Source organism: Oncorhynchus tshawytscha, linkage group LG29 (genome assembly GCF_018296145.1).
Source record: "Oncorhynchus tshawytscha isolate Ot180627B linkage group LG29, Otsh_v2.0, whole genome shotgun sequence".
NCBI classification, from domain to species: Eukaryota; Metazoa; Chordata; class Actinopteri; order Salmoniformes; family Salmonidae; genus Oncorhynchus; species Oncorhynchus tshawytscha.
This window is the reverse complement of record NC_056457.1, coordinates 14,609,643-14,625,828: the sequence shown is the minus strand read 5'-3', so window position 1 is coordinate 14,625,828 and position 16,186 is coordinate 14,609,643. Positions and strand designations below refer to the sequence as shown.

Genomic DNA, 16,186 nt, shown 5'->3' with positions numbered 1-16,186 from the left:
CAGTAGCAATGTTTCCTACCTGTGTATAATAATTAAAGTGCGTAAAATGTATTTATTTATTTCCTGAGCCATCCACTCCATTTTTATTGCAGTGTTCCATGGGGTTCCACTGATATACATGTATACTATGCGATCCCACAAGGGAGAGGCATTTGGTGTGTTCCTTCTTCCAACGTTGAAGTCCAGTGAAAAGTACAGCGAAGCTATCTCTCCATATCTTCTTATTTTTTATCCTGTTTTCCAGTTTGTACACATGGTTACATTTTCTAAATCTAGAGATGACATGTTTAACAAAATTGTGATGAGTTTTCTGGTCTTTTTTTGTTGTATCCTCTTATTGTTTTTACCGAGTGAAAAACAAGCTAGCTAGTTAAATTTAGTATGCAAGTCAACGAGAACAAGGCGTTTCTGGCGTTTCTGAGGATTTTTAATTTCCATTATAAATGTTTTGGCTCTTAAATATACTGTCAAAAGTTTGGACACACCTACTCATTCAAGGGTTTTTCTTTATTTTCACTTTTCTCTACATTGTACAATAATAATGAAGACATCAAAACTATGAAATAACATATGAATTCATGAAGTAACCAACAAAGTGTTAACCAAAAAAGTGTTAAACAAATATATTTTATATTTGAGATTCATCAAAGTAGCCACCCTTTGCCTTGATGATAGCTTTGCTAAATCTTAAATTTACCTGATTTTGCTAACTGTTACTATGGACAATATCAAGACGTTAATATTCTTTATGTAAAAAAGCTTAAATGACAGCTCAATTCGAGAAAATTCTGAATTTGCTATTAATCGTGATTAATCACAGCAAATCCTACAATTAACTCATTTTAAAAAATGTATCATTTGACAGCCCTATTTTTTATTGAAGAATCAATATTCTGAGATTGAGAGAAATTTATAATAAATATACTGTAACGTCTGTTTCCAACTCACACGCTCAAACACATAGATACCCTGAACGCAGCTCACTTTCCAGCCCACTTTCCAACTCACACGCTCAAACACATAGATCCCCTGAACGCAGCTCACTTTCCAGCCCACTTTCCAACTCACACGCTCAAACACATAGATCCCCTGAACGCAGCTCACTTTCCAGCCCACTTTCCAGCTCACACTCTCAAACACATAGATCCCCTGAACGCAGCTCACTTTCCAGCCCACTTTCCAGCTCCACTCTCAAACACTCCCTCAAACACTTTCCAGCCCACTTTCCAGCTCCATCCCACTGAACGCAGCTCACTTTCCAGCCCACTTTCCAGCTCCCACTCTCAAACACATAGATCCCATGAACGCAGCTCACTTTCCAGCCCACTTTCCAGCTCACACTCTCAAACACATAGATCTCTTGAACGCAGCTCACTCTCCAGATCCCAATCACTTGAATTCTGATAACCTGTTCACACACCTGTATGTCATTATCACACACTATTTAGTTAAGTTCTTTGCACCCCGTCATTGTGAGATATTGTCTGTTTTTTGACGTGTGACACACGTCTATTTGGAGCGCTGGGTTCCCCGCAATTTAATCCTCCCGTGTATGATAGTTTTGGCCTGCCTCACTAACAACGCCTTTTCCCTGTCTGTACTTTAGCCTATCGGATTTCCTGTTATCAACCTATTGCCTGAAATCCTGAATGACGTTACTAGCCTTTTCCCTGCCTGTACTGTTGCCTTTTTGGACCCCCTGTGTATGACCTTCTGCCTGCCCCTGGACCCAGCTACCTGCCTCCTCCTGTGGTCCGTTACAAATAAACACCTTTAAAACAGCTCTCTGTCTCCCATTGTGTTCATTACATATACATTGGAAGAGAAACCCAATATTGGCTCTCTTGATCGAACAGTCAAGACATTGGCTTCTCTTGTGGGAGACATGGACTCCAATCCCACCGGTTCCAAAAACACACGTGAAACTTAGAATAGCACATGTGAAATGTTGGAAAGTGAAGTCGTGTGAAAAATATATGTGAAAAATCTTTGTGAAACTTTACACATGTCTGAGAATGTGCAATTTATTTTCCTCACGTGACATTTTTCTAATATGTGAAAAATAAACGGGAAAATCCATGTGAAACTTGTCCGAAACCCCAACATGCTCATTTCAAAAGCATGCACCTCGACATGCAGACACACATACTTCAGAAAGCAAGGAAACATTACTCACATGGATGGGGTCCAGTATCTTGACAGCCGCTTTGCTGCCATCGATCTTGTTGAGTACTTTATAGACTTTGCCATAAGTTCCTTTCCCGATGGTCTCGATGATCTCCCAGGTATCTGTCGGATCAGGAAATGTGTCGAAGATAATCGATTTCCCTGATTGTGGAAACATCTTCATGAGAGATCTCCTGGGAAAGAGAGGGGTAAAGGAATAACATGGCCATTGTGAATGAACATTTCTTGTTAAAGACCCAACTTTTCATTCCGTGAATGAAATAAACAAAAGGGCTACCAATCTTGGCACATCAAATCAAATGATTCACATCTTTGCATAAAAGCAATATGTCTCCAGTCTTGGCAGTTCGTTCTACATGTTTCCTTCCAATTGTGGTTACCATGGTTGCATGCTTCCATTCGTGTGTCTTGTATCTTCCTTAACCCCTCCCCACATGCCAGTTCAAATGACGAAGAAGGTACTGGATGGATGGATGGATGGATGGATGGATGGATGGATGGATGGATTGATGGATGGATGGGAAACCTTGTTAGCCAGGCTTGTTATTTGTGTCTTTATAAGTCCATGGTCTATTTTTGGTAGTCAAAACAATAGTGTAGTCCTGGACCTTCTCAAATATTGGGTTCATGTAAAGAAAAGTTATTGTAAAGGATCTGTAGCTTTATCTCTCATTAGATTTGTTACCGCAGTGTTTATCCTTGTTGGAATTCCACTGAGATGATTGTAATTGTAAGGGTTGTTCACAATGTCCTGAGAACATTACTCAAGGATACTTGATTACCTCAGATGCACAGCGTGCATAGGCCTTGCACTTTGAACACTGGAGTGGATCAAATTGGGTTGAAACAGAGCCAATGTTTTAGGTTTTATTTATTTGCACCAAAGAAAAGACGTGAAAGACAGAATAGATTTGAAAAAAAAACGGGTAAAAACATTGTGCAAGTGAGGTGTTTTTTCAATCAGTTAATCAAAGCATATTAATTATAATTGTACATGATATACTCAGTATACAAGAAAAAAACACGTGTGTGTGTGTGTGTGTGTGTGTGTGTGTGTGTGTGTGTGTGTGTGTGAGAGAGTTAGGCTATATGGAGGGAATTATTATGTAGTTTCAGGCTGACCCCCAGTCTTTGCTTTAAGTTATTGAGGGAGGATGAGGTTTTGGCAATGTGAAGATAAGAATTCCAGAGTATGGTACCTCTGTATCTGATACAGAATTGACTATGTGAGGTGCGGCAGTGGGGAGGATGAAGGTTTTCGCAGTGTCTTGTGTTATATAGATCGATTTCAGAATGACCATGGAAGAATCCATTGAAGGGTTAGGTAAACTATCTGGGAGGTATGAGTATTTGTAGATGAAAGTGCATAACTGGCGTACATTAATGTTGTAAATAGACAAGATATTGAGTTTCTTAAACAAAGGTGCAGATGGAGCCAGGTAATTAAATGTATTTTGTATGATGAGTAATTTGTGTAGGTAGGAGGCATATGTACTGGCCTAGACAATATTACAGTTAATTAAGCTATAGTATAGAGTTAGGAAGCAAGCCTGATGAACCAAACCACTAATCTTTCTGATGATATCAACAGATTTCATCACTTTGCTACAAACAAATTGAATATGATCATTCCAGGATAACTTTTCATCCATTTGAACTCTGAGGAATCTAGTGGATGTGACCTGTTCCATTTCATTCCTACCAATTGAGATTCTGGCTCTTTTTTATTTTCATTTTTTAACTATATTTCTTATGCTTACTAGTGAATACAATAAAGTTATGTTTTCTTTTCTTTTTTTTTACATTTAGAGATAATTTGTTTATCTGGAACCATTCAGAAAATGTGGCCATACCTGAGTTGGCTTCATTAATATGTGAATCAAAATTATTGTGTGTATCATCAGCAAAGAGAATAGGAAGTACGATAGAAGACACACCAGCAAAGTCATTGACATAGATTAGGAATAAAGAAGGTCCAATTATTGAACCCTGTGGCAAACCACAGGATATCTTGGTCCTGGTAGATGCACAGCCGTTTGCATAAACAAATTGTTCTCTATCATACATATTGCTACATTATATCACCCGCTATCTGAGCAGCTAACCGATCGCTGCAGCTGTACATAGTCCATCTGTAAATAGCCCTCACGCCCATATTGTTTTTATTTACTTTTCTGCTCTTTTGCACACCAGTATCTCTACTTGCACATCATCATCTGCTCATTTATCACTCCAGTGTTAATCTGCTAAATTGTAATTACTTCGCTACTATGGCCTATTTATTGCCCATCTCCACATGCCATTTGCACACACTGTATATAGACTTCATTTTCTATTGTGTTATTGACTGTACGCTTGTTTATTCCATGTGTAACTCTGTGTTGTTGTTTGTGTCGCACTGCTTTGCTTTATCTTGGCCAGGTCGCAGTTGTAAATGAGAACTTGTTCTCAACTAGCCTACCTGGTTAAATAAAGGTGAAATATATATATATTTTTTTAAATGTATAATCATGAAAACTGTAATAATGCAATTTAGAAAATAATATTTCATGATCAACTGTGTGAAAAGCTTTGGATAAATCTAAAAAGATGCCAAGAGCATATTCATTGTTGTTAAAGGCTGTAAAGATTTTATCCACGAAAACCATATTGGTGCGAGTATAGAATACAATGTTGATTTACATGTTTCAATATTGTCTTATACACCAATTTTTGTAGGATTTTAGAAAAACATGGCAGTACAGATATTGGTCGATCATTTGTAAAATATATTGGATCCCCAATATTCAATCAATTTTCAAATCTTTAGGAACAAGACCAGTTTGCATAGATTTGATGAAGATATACAGTACCAGTCAAAAGTTTGGAAACACATTACTCATGTATGGGTTTTTCTTTATTTGTACTATTTTCTACATTGCAGAATAATACTGAATACATCAAAACTATGAAATAACACATACGGAAACAAAAAAGTGTTAAACAAATCCAAATATATTTTATATTTCATACACCTGAAGGTGTGTTTTGGGTCATTGTCCAGTTGAAAAACAAATGATGGTCCCACTAAGCACAAACGGGATGGGATGGCTTATCGCTGCAGAATGCTGTGGTAGCCACGCTGGTTAAGTGTGCCTTGAATTCTAAATGAATCACATACAGTGTCACCAGCAAAGAACCCCCACACCATCACACCTCCTCCTCCATGCTTCACGGTGGGAACCACACATGCTGAGATCTTCCGTTCTTTGCAGCAATTGGACCATGGAGGCCTGATTCACACAGTCTCCTCTGAACAGTTGATGTTGAGGTGAGTCTGTTATTTGAACTCTGTGAAGCATTTATTTGGGCTGCAATCTGAGGTGCAGGTAATTGCCGATTTCTGAGGATGGTAACTCAAATGAACGTATCCTCTGCAGCAGAGGTAACTCTGGGTCTTCCTTTCCTGTGGCGGTCCTCATGAGGGCCAGTTTCATCATAGCGCTTGATGGGTTTTGTGACTGCACTTGAAAAAACATTCAAAGTTCTTGAAATTTTCTTCATATCTTAAAGTAACCCATATTCACAAAAAAGTGTATTGAATTCACATTAAATAATATCAGGATCACTATATGTCTTAATTTGAGATTAAATACTTGTTGATGCCTTTTCCTTATTCAATAGCTGATGATTTTCCAAGTTGACTTTATGTTATTTAAGGATTCTTGGAATTTCTTTGTAAAATATATTTTCTTGGGATATCCAAAGTAGATGAGTAAATGTGTTCTTATACTTTTTGTATTTGCAGAATTCAGGGGGGAGGTGTCACAACTTCTGTTTTATTTGATTGTTGTTTCCTTAGGTTACTGCACCCTTACCTTGTTTTCTAGTTTCCAGGTTACCCTGATTATTACTTTTGGATTCACCTGCGTTTAATTACCTTCTCTGTTCACCTGGTTGCCTTGTTTATTTAGGTTCCTCAGTTGGTCTGGATATTTGCTTAGGTCTCATGTTTTATTAGTGAGCTCTTGTGCGGTTGACTTGTTTATGTTAAGACTAAGCAAAAGATCTGGATTTACCCTTACCTCTGCTTGCTGTGTTTCTCTGCACCTGGGTTGGAGTTCATACAAGCATTATTGTGACAGTAGACCTAAGTCAACAATGGACCCAGCAGAGATTTCTCAGTCGTGCGAGGAACATTCCGAACTCCACCATTTACGGTCGGCTCTCACCCACCATGAAGCTGTGATTGGCTGCCATGAGGCGTGGCTGCAGACATTGTCGGATGATTTAAGAACTCTTTTGTTCGTTCTGCAGACAGGACAAACGGCTGCTACACCTGTGGCTGTTCCTAATCCTCCATTCCCTACCAGCTCAGCATCTTCCTCCATTTGGGAGCCTCATCTCCCAGCACCAGAGCGCTATGAGGTGCATCCTGGGAGGTGTCGTGGGTTCCTACTCCAATGCTCGCTGGCCTTCAAGCTGCAGGCATCAACGTTTCCCACCGAGCATTCCAGAGTGGCATACGTCATCTCCTTGCGCTCAGGACGGGCTTTGGCCTGGGCCATGGCCATATGGGAGCAGCAATCGGACGTTTGTTTTAATTGGTATAGCTTCACCCAGGAGATTATTTGGGTTTTTGATCACCCCATCAGTGGCATGAATGCTGCTCAAAGATTCATTGTGCTTTGGCAGGGCAGCCAGAGCGTAGCTGATTACGCTATTGACTTTCGGACACACGCCGCTGAGAGCGGTATACAGAGGCACTTCACCCAGCATTTCGGAACAGACTCAGCGAGGTTCTCAACTGGCTTCCCGGGACAACCCTGACACTCTGTATGAGCTTATCATTCTGGCCACACGGATTAACAACCGGCTTCGGGAACGTTGTTGTAAGATGACGGAGGGGTTCTGAGTGGATTCAAGTGTTTCGGGTTCCGCTGAGGGAGTCAATTCTTCATTTGTTCCACTGCCTTATGCTGCGTCTGCTTGTCCTATACCCCGTCAGAGTTCTCAATTCGGCTCTGGTTCTCCTTCAGAGGTGCCAATACAATTGGGATGCACCAGACTTTCCGGTCTGGAGAGAAGACGCAGGATTAACGAGCAACGTTGCCTTTACTGTGGACAGTCTGGACATTTCCGTGCCTCCTGTCCCGAGCTGACGGGAAACGGGAGGACTCGTCAGTAGATGAGAGAATACTGGCGAGTCAGATGCTTCCAGCCAACCTGCAGTGGGACAATGGGCAGTTGGACATTCCTGCTTTCATAGAATCTGGGGCTGCCGGCTGTTTTCTGGATCGCACATTAGCTCGCCCTCACTAAGCTGGACATTCTGTTGTCGGTCACTGCGCTGGATGGGGTGCCCCTAGGGTCTGGGAAGGTGAAGCAACTCACCATGCCTATTCAGCTACGAGTTCTGGATTATCATGTGGATTTTATCCAGTGAAATTTGGTGGACTCTCCTGAGATACCCCTGGTTCTTGGACATCCGTGGATTTCTATCCATAATCTTCAAATTGACTGGCCCTCGGAAAGAGTTCTGGGATGGAATCCTTCATGCCAGTCCACCTGCCAGCAACGCTTTCCACATCTTTCTGGCCCTGCTCGTCTGGAGGCTTTCGATTCTCCTGTTCCCCCAGCTGGGGATGACAAGTCTGATCTTTACCGCATACCTTCAGGATTACGGGGATCTGAATCAGGTCTTCAGCAAACGAAGGGCCAGCTGACTGCCTCCTCACAGGTCCTACGATTGTGCCACTGACCTCCTGCTCAGCACCACTCCTCCGAGAGGAGGGCTGTATTCTCTCTCAGGTCCAGAGACTCAGCCATGAAAAGTTATATTAAGGAGGCGCTGGGGGCGGGTTTTATTTGGCTGTCCGATTCACTTGCAGGAGCAGTTTTTTTCTTTGTTGGAAAGAGGGATGGGGGATTACGTCCCTGTATCGATTGGACTATTTTCCTGTCAAAATGTAACAAGTCATTTTGGGTGTCAGGGAAAATGTATGGAGTAAAAAGTACATTATTTTATTTAGGAATGTAGTAAAGTAAAAGTGAAATAGTAAAGTACAGATACTCTGTACAGATACTCTAACGACTTAAGTAGTACTTTAAAGTATTTTTACTTAAGTACTTTACTATTTGTGTGTGAGTGGGAATGAGTCCTAACACTTTAGACATTGAGAACACCAGACACACCAGTACTGAACGAATAACTGCCCTGTTAGCGTGGGCCAAGAACTCAGGGGAAGTTTCTCTGGGTCCATTACACGATCAAAGGCTTCCAAAACAAAACCTAATGGATGATCCCTTAAACATCAGAGACAACAATGGGATAGAACAGGAAGGTGTAAATAAGCCTACTGTCTTGGTATAAGGTGAAATACCAAAAGGTGAGTGTATCATTCCACCTGGAAGAACACTCAGTTCTTTGACGGTGCACTTTGATGATAGCTGCTAGCCAGCAACGTTCAACAAATTGTATAATACTGTATTAGTGAATGGATGGGTGTACTATAGTTTGGGTATCTGAAAAGGCAACTAGGCATACTAGGAAAGCTCTAAAAGACTAACAACAACAAACATTTGACGAATTCAGACCAATTGACTTCTTCCACATTTTGTTACATTACAGCCTTATGCCAAAATTGATTAAATCGTTTTTTCCCAACACCAATCTACTCACAATACCCCATATTGACAAAGCAAGCCAGGTTTTTAGAATTTTTTACAAATGTATAAAAAAATATATATATATATATATATCACATTTACATAAGTATTCACACCCAATTGTATAATAAGGCTGTAACGTAACAAAATGACGAAAAAGGGAAGGAGTCTGAATACCTTCCAAATGCACTGTATCTCAGCCTAATGAGGCTATAAAGATACAGCTCAACTTAAAGGCCTGTAGGTGTACGTGCATGCTGTCAACTCCTCCAGTCACTACCTATGTGGAGATTGCATCCCACTGTGAGTTTCCTTAACAAGGTTTGTATTCTGACACACATTCTATAAATTCACACAGCAGGGGTGTATGTTCCCATTTCCAACGGCATCCAGAACAAGAGTCAAAGCAGTGATATCAGTCCCAATCTCTAGAGCAGAGGACTCATCATTTTACCTGCAGGTCTTCCATCTCTTGAATGGGGGCTTTACACTGCATGACCTACAATCAGAGGAAGATAATGGGAGCAAGATAACCCTCCACCATCCCAGAAAACAAATGTTAGTAACCAAAGAAAAAGATCCAACCAACATTCAAAGAGCCATGTCTACATGTAAGTGCATATAAAATGTGGTTTAGAAAAAAATATAAATGTTATATGCACTTATATGCAGACATGGCTCTTTGAGTGTTGATTGGATCTTATTTGGTTACTATCATTTGTTTTCTGGGATGGGGGAAGGCCATCTTGCCCTATTATCTTCCAGTAAGTTACAGCTCCACTAATACCTGACAACCACACACAGTACACCTCCATGAGGCCAGATTTCAGTCAGGCCAAGGTTATCCCCTGGTCACACTCACACAACTTTGTCTATCTAATCCACAACAACACCAAAACCAACAACAGAAAAAAAAACTTACATTGTTTTGTCATTGTGCCTGGGGACATATTTTGGAGGAGGATTAATCCATTTTCGGTGAATTCGGTTAGCTTCGAGGGAGTGAGAGAGGGAAAGCAACTATGAGTGTAAACAGCAGAGGAGGAGCTAACCAGCGCTAATCTCGCTAGCAATCCCCTCGCTCCTTCCATTGGAAACAATCTCTAAGTAGTAGGAGATATGTCAGGATTAAGAGGAATTAGCCAGTTGCAACATGAGCCTTTCCCCATATAGATGCTCATTCATACACAAAGCAAAGCTGATTAGTGCAACCTTACAATATGGTGCTTGCTAAAGACACAGTGCCATTCCTTTCTCTTCTTGGTGGTCTTGTACATAATTTAGTACTGAGCATTGTATTAACTCTATTGTATTTAATCCCTGTTATCCATGTACAGTGTTTTGTTAGGATAACATATACAGTGCCAGTCAAATGTTTGTACACACCTACTCATTCCAGGTTTTTTTAACTTACCTATTTTTTTTTACAAATTTCTACATTATAGAACAATAGTGAAGACTAAGAAGTAACACATAGTAACCTTTTTTTAAACAAATCAAAATATATTTTATATTTGAAATACTTTAAAGTAGCCACACTGCCTTTCCATCTTAATGCATTTGAGCCAATCAGTTGTGTTGTGACTAGGTAGGGGGGATATACAGAAGACAGCCCTATTTGGTAAAAGACCAAGTCCATAATATGGCAAGAACAGCTCAAATGAGCAAAGAGAAATGACAGTCCATCATTACTTTAAGACTTGAAGGTCAGTCAATGTGGAAAATTTCAAGAACTTTGAAAGTTTCTTCAAGCGCAGTCGCAAAAACCATCAAGCGCTATGGTGAAACTGGCTCTCATGAGGATCACCCCAGTAAAGGAAGACCCAGAGTTACCTCTGCTGCAGAGGATAAGTTCATTAGAGTTAACTGCACCTCAGATTGCAGCCCAAATAAATGCTTCACAGAGTTCAAATAACAGACACATCTCAACATCAACTGTTCAGAGGAGACTGTGTGAATCGGGCCTTCATGGTCCAATTGCTGCAAAGAAACCACAGCTAAATGACATCAATAAAAAGGAGAGACTTGATTGGGACAGGGAACACGAGCAATGGACATTAGACTGGTCGAAATCTGTCCTTTGGCCTGATGAGTCCAAATTTTAGATTTTTGATTCCAACTGCTGTGTTTTTGTGAGACGCAGAGTAGGTGAACGGATGATCTTCGCATGTGTGGTTCCCACCGTGATGCATGGAGGAGGAGGTGTGATGGTGTGGGGGTGCTTTGCTGATGACACTGTCGGTGATTAATTTAGAATTCAAGGCAGACTTAACCAGGGTGGCTACCACAGCATTCTGCAGCGATACGCCATCCCATCTCGTTTGCGCTTAATGGAACTATCATTTATTTTTCAACAGGACAATAACCCAACACACCTCCAGGCTGTGTAAAGGCTATTTGACCAAGAAGGAGAGTGATGGAGTGCTGCATCAGATGACCTGGCCTCCACAATCACCCGACCTCAACCCATTTGAGGGTATTTGGGATGAGTTTGATCGCAGAGTGAAGGAAAAGCAGCCAACAAGTACTGTAATCAGCATATGTGAGAACTCCTTCAAAACTGTTGGAAAAGCATTCCAGGTGAAGCTGGTTGAGAGAATACCAAGAGTGTGCAAAGCTGTTGTCAAGTCAAAGCATGGCTACTTTGAAGAATCTCAAACATAAAATATATTTGGATGTGTTTAACACATTTTGGTTACTACATGATTCCATATGTGTTATTTCATAGTTTTGATGTCTTCACTATTATTATACAATGTAGAAAATAGTCAAAATAAAGAAAACCCCTGGAATGAGTAGGTGTATATGTAAGCTCAGCAAAAATAGAAACATCCTCTCCCTGTCAACTGCGTTCATTTTCAGCAAACTTAACATGTGTAAATATTTGTATGAACGTAACAAGATTCAACAACTTTTGACATAAACTGAACAAGTTCCACAGACATGTGACTAACAGAAATTGAATAATGTGTCCCTGAACAAAGGGGGGTCAAAATCAAAAGTAACAGTCAGTATCTGGTGTGGCCACCAGCTGCATTAACTACTGCAGTGCATCTCCTCCTCATGGACTGCACCAGATTTGCCAGATCTTGCTGTGAGATGTCACCCCACTCTTCCACCAAGGCACCTGCAAGTTCCCAGACATTTCTGGGGGAATGGCCATAGCCCTTACCCTCTGATCCAACAGGTCCCAGACATGCTCAATGGGATTGAGATCAGGGCTCTTCGCTGGCCATGGCAGAACACTGACATTCCTGTCTTGCTGGAAATCACGCACAGAACGAGAAGTATGGCTGGTGGCATTGTCATGCTGGAGGGTCATGTCAGGATGAGCCTGCAGGAAGGGTACCACATGAGGGAGTAGGATGTCTTCCCTGTAACGCGCAGCATTGAGATTGCCTGCAATGATAACAAGCTAAGTCCGATGATGCTGTGACACACCACCCCAGACCATGACGGACCGTCCACCTCCAAATTGATCCCGCTCCAGAGTAGAGTCCTCGGTGAAATGCTCATTCCTTCTACGATAAACGCAAATCTGACCATCACCCCTGGTGAGACAAAACCGCGACTCGTCAGTGAAGAGCACTTTTTCCCAGTCCTGTCTGGTCCAGCAACGGTGGGGTTGTGGCCATAGGCGAAGTTGTTGCCGGTGATGTCTGATGAGGACCTGCCTTACAACAGGCCTACAAGCCCTCAGTCCAGCCTCTCTCAGCCTATTGTGGACAGTCTGTGCACTGATGGAGGGATTCTGCGTTCCTGGTGTAACTCAGGCAGTTGTTGTTGCCATTCTGTACCTGTCCCGCAGGTATGATGTTTGGATGTACCGATCCTGTGCAGGTGTTGTTAAACGTGGTCTGCTACTGCGAGTACGATCAGCTGTCCGTCCTGTCTCCCTGTAGCGCTGTCTTAGGCGTCTCACAGTACGGACATTGTAATTTATTGCCCTGGCTACATCTGCAGTCCTTATGCCTCCTTGCAGCATGCCTAAGGCACGTTCACGCAGATGAGCAGGGTAACCTGGGCATCTTTCTTTTGGTGTTTTTCAGAGTCAGTAGAAAGGCCTCTTTACTATCCTAAGTTTTCATAACTGTGACCTTAATTGCCTACCGTCTGTAAGCTGTTAGTGTCTTAACGACCGTTACACAGGTGCCTGTTCATGAATTGTTTATGGTTCATTGAACAAGCATAGGAAACAGTGTTTAAGCCCTTTACAATGAAGATCTGTGAAGTTATTTGGATTTTTACTATTTATCTTTAAAAGACAGGGTCCTGAAAAGGGACGTTTCTTTTTTTGCTGAGTTTATATATACTGAACAAAAATATAAATGCAGCATGCAACAATAACGATTTTACTGAGTTACAATTCATATAAGGAAATCAAGTCAATTTAAATTAATTAATTAGGCCCTTATCTCTACATTTCACATGACTGGGCAGGGGTGCAGCTATGGGTGGGCCTGGGAGGGCATAGACCCACCCACTGGGGAGCCAGGACGAGCCAATCAGAATGAGTTTTTTCCCCCACAAAGGACTTTCCTATAGACAGAAATACTCCTCAGTTTCATCAGATGTCCAGGAGGATGGTCTCAGACGATCCTGCAGGTGAAGAAGCTGGATGTGGAGGTCCTGGGCTGGTGTGGTTACACTTGGTCTGCAGTTGTGAGGTCGGTTGCACGTACTGCTAAATTATCTAAAACAATGTTAGAGGTGGTTTATAGTAGAGAAATTCATATTAAATTATCTGGCAACAGCTCTGGTGCACATTTCTGCAGTCAGCATGCCAATTGCATGCTCCCTCAAAACTTGAGACATCTGTGGCATTGTGTTGTCAGGTGGATGGATTATCTTGGCAAATAAGAAATTCTCACTAACAGGGATGTAAACAAATATGTGGCCAAAATTTGAGAGAAATAAGCTTTTTGTGCATTTGGAACATTTCTGGAACTTTTTATTTCAGCTCATGAAACATGAGAGCAACACTTTACATGTTGTGTATATATTTTTGGTCAGTACAACATTTAAAGTGTTGGTCCCATGTTTCATGACCTGTTGTGTATATATTTTTGTTCAGTACAACATTTAAAGTGTTGGTCCCATGTTTCATGACCTGTTGTGTATATATTTTTGGTCAGTACAACATTTAAAGTGTTGGTCCCATGTTTCATGACCTGTTGTGTATATATTTTTGGTCAGTACAACATTTAAAGTGTTGGTCCCATGTTTCATGACCTGTTGTGTATATATTTTTGGTCAGTACAACATTTAAAGTGTTGGTCCCATGTTTCATGACCTGTTGTGTATATATTTTTGTTCAGTACAACATTTAAAGTGTTGGTCCCATGTTTCATGACCTGTTGTGTTTATATTTTTGTTCAGTACAACATTTAAAGTGTTGGTCCCATGTTTCATGACCTGTTGTGTATATATTTTTGGTCAGTACAACATTTAAAGTGTTGGTCCCATGTTTCATGACCTGTTGTGTATATATTTTTGGTAACATTTAAAGTGTTGGTCCCATGTTTCATGACCTGTTGTGTATATTTTGTTGGTCCCATGTTTCATGACCTGTTGTGTTTATATTTTTGTTCAGTACAACATTTAAAGTGTTGGTCCCATGTTTCATGACCTGTTGTGTTTATATTTTTGTTCAGTACAACATTTAAAGTGTTGGTCCCATGTTTCATGACCTGTTGTGTTTATATTTTTGTTCAGTACAACATTTAAAGTGTTGGTCCCATGTTTCATGACCTGTTGTGTATATATTTTTGTTCAGTACAACATTTAAAGTGTTGGTCCCATGTTTCACAACATTTAAAGTGTTGGTCCCATGTTTCATGACCTGTTGTGTATATATTTTTGTCAGTACAACATTTAAAGTGTTGGTCCCATGTTTCATGACCTGTTTTGTATATTTTTGGTCAGTACAACATTTAAAGTCAGTACAACATTTAAAGTCAGTACAACATTTAAAGTGTTGGTCCCATGTTTCATGACCTGTTTTGTATATATTTTTGGTCAGTACAACATTTAAAGTGTTGGTCCCATGTTTCATGACCTGTTGTGTATATATTTTTGGTCAGTACAACATTTAAAGTGTTGGTCCCATGTTTCATGACCTGTTGTGTATATATTTTTAAAGTGGTCAGTACAACATTTAAAGTGTTGGTCCCATGTTTCATGACCTGTTGTGTATATATTTTTGGTCAGTACAACATTTAAAGTGTTGGTCCCATGTTTCATGACCTGTTTTGTATATATTTTTGGTCAGTACAACATTTAAAGTGTTGGTCCCATGTTTCATGACCTGTTGTGTATATATTTTTGGTCAGTACAACATTTAAAGTGTTGGTCCCATGTTTCATGACCTGTTGTGTATGACCTGTTTGTGTATATATTTTTGGTCAGTACAACATTTAAAGTGTTGGTCCCATGTTTCATGACCTGTTGTCCCAGTACAACATTTAAAGTACAACATTTAAAGTGTTGGTCCCATGTTTCATGACCTGTTTTGTATATATTTTTGGTCAGTACAACATTTAAAGTGTTGGTCCCATGTTTCATGACCTGTTGTGTATATATTTTTGGTCAGTACAACATTTAAAGTGTTGGTCCCATGTTTCATGACCTGTTTGTATATATTTTTGGTCAGTACAACATTTAAAGTGTTGGTCCCATGTTTCATGACCTGTTGTGTATATATTTTTGGTCAGTACAACATTTAAAGACCTGTTGTGTATATATTTTTTGGTCCCATGTTTCACAACATTTAAAGTGTTGGTCCCATGTTTCATGACCTGTTGTGTATATATTTTTGTTCAGTACAACATTTAAAGTGTTGGTCCCATGTTTCATGACCTGTTTTGTATATATTTTTGGTCAGTACAACATTTAAAGTGTTGGTCCCATGTTTCATGACCTGTTTTGTATATATTTTTGGTCAGTACGACATTTAAAGTGTTGGTCCCACATTTAAAGTGTTGGTCCCATGTTTCATGACCTGTTGTGTATATATTTTTGGTCAGTACAACATTTAAAGTGTTGGTCCCATGTTTCATGACCTGTTGTGTATATATTTTTGGTCAGTACAACATTTAAAGTGTTGGTCCCATGTTTCATGACCTGTTGTGTATATATTTTTGGTCAGTACAACATTTAAAGTGTTGGTCCCATGTTTCATGACCTGTTTTGTATATATTTTTGGTCAGTACAACATTTAAAGTGTTGGTCCCATGTTTCATGACCTGTTGTGTATATATTTTTGGTCAGTACAACATTTAAAGTGTTGGTCCCATGTTTCATGACCTGTTGTGTATATATTTTTGGTCAGTACAACATTTAAAGTGTTGGT

At 40.3% G+C, this 16,186-nt stretch overlaps 1 protein-coding gene across 3 annotated transcripts in view; it reads right to left on the bottom strand.

Annotated features, from left to right (window-relative positions):
• myo3a (myosin IIIA) overlaps positions 1-9,868 on the bottom strand; it is a 78,007-nt gene extending 68,139 nt beyond the window's left edge. For all 3 annotated transcript variants that reach the window (XM_042308786.1, XM_042308788.1, XM_042308787.1), the window contains exons 1-2: positions 9,758-9,868; positions 2,177-2,360 (exon numbers count right to left, since the gene is read on the bottom strand). In XM_042308786.1, coding sequence (XP_042164720.1) covers positions 2,177-2,360; positions 9,758-9,759 — 186 coding nt within the window. In that variant the 5' untranslated portion in view covers positions 9,760-9,868. The remainder of the gene's footprint in view (positions 1-2,176; positions 2,361-9,757) is intronic.
• Between the last annotated feature and the right edge of the window lie 6,318 nt (positions 9,869-16,186).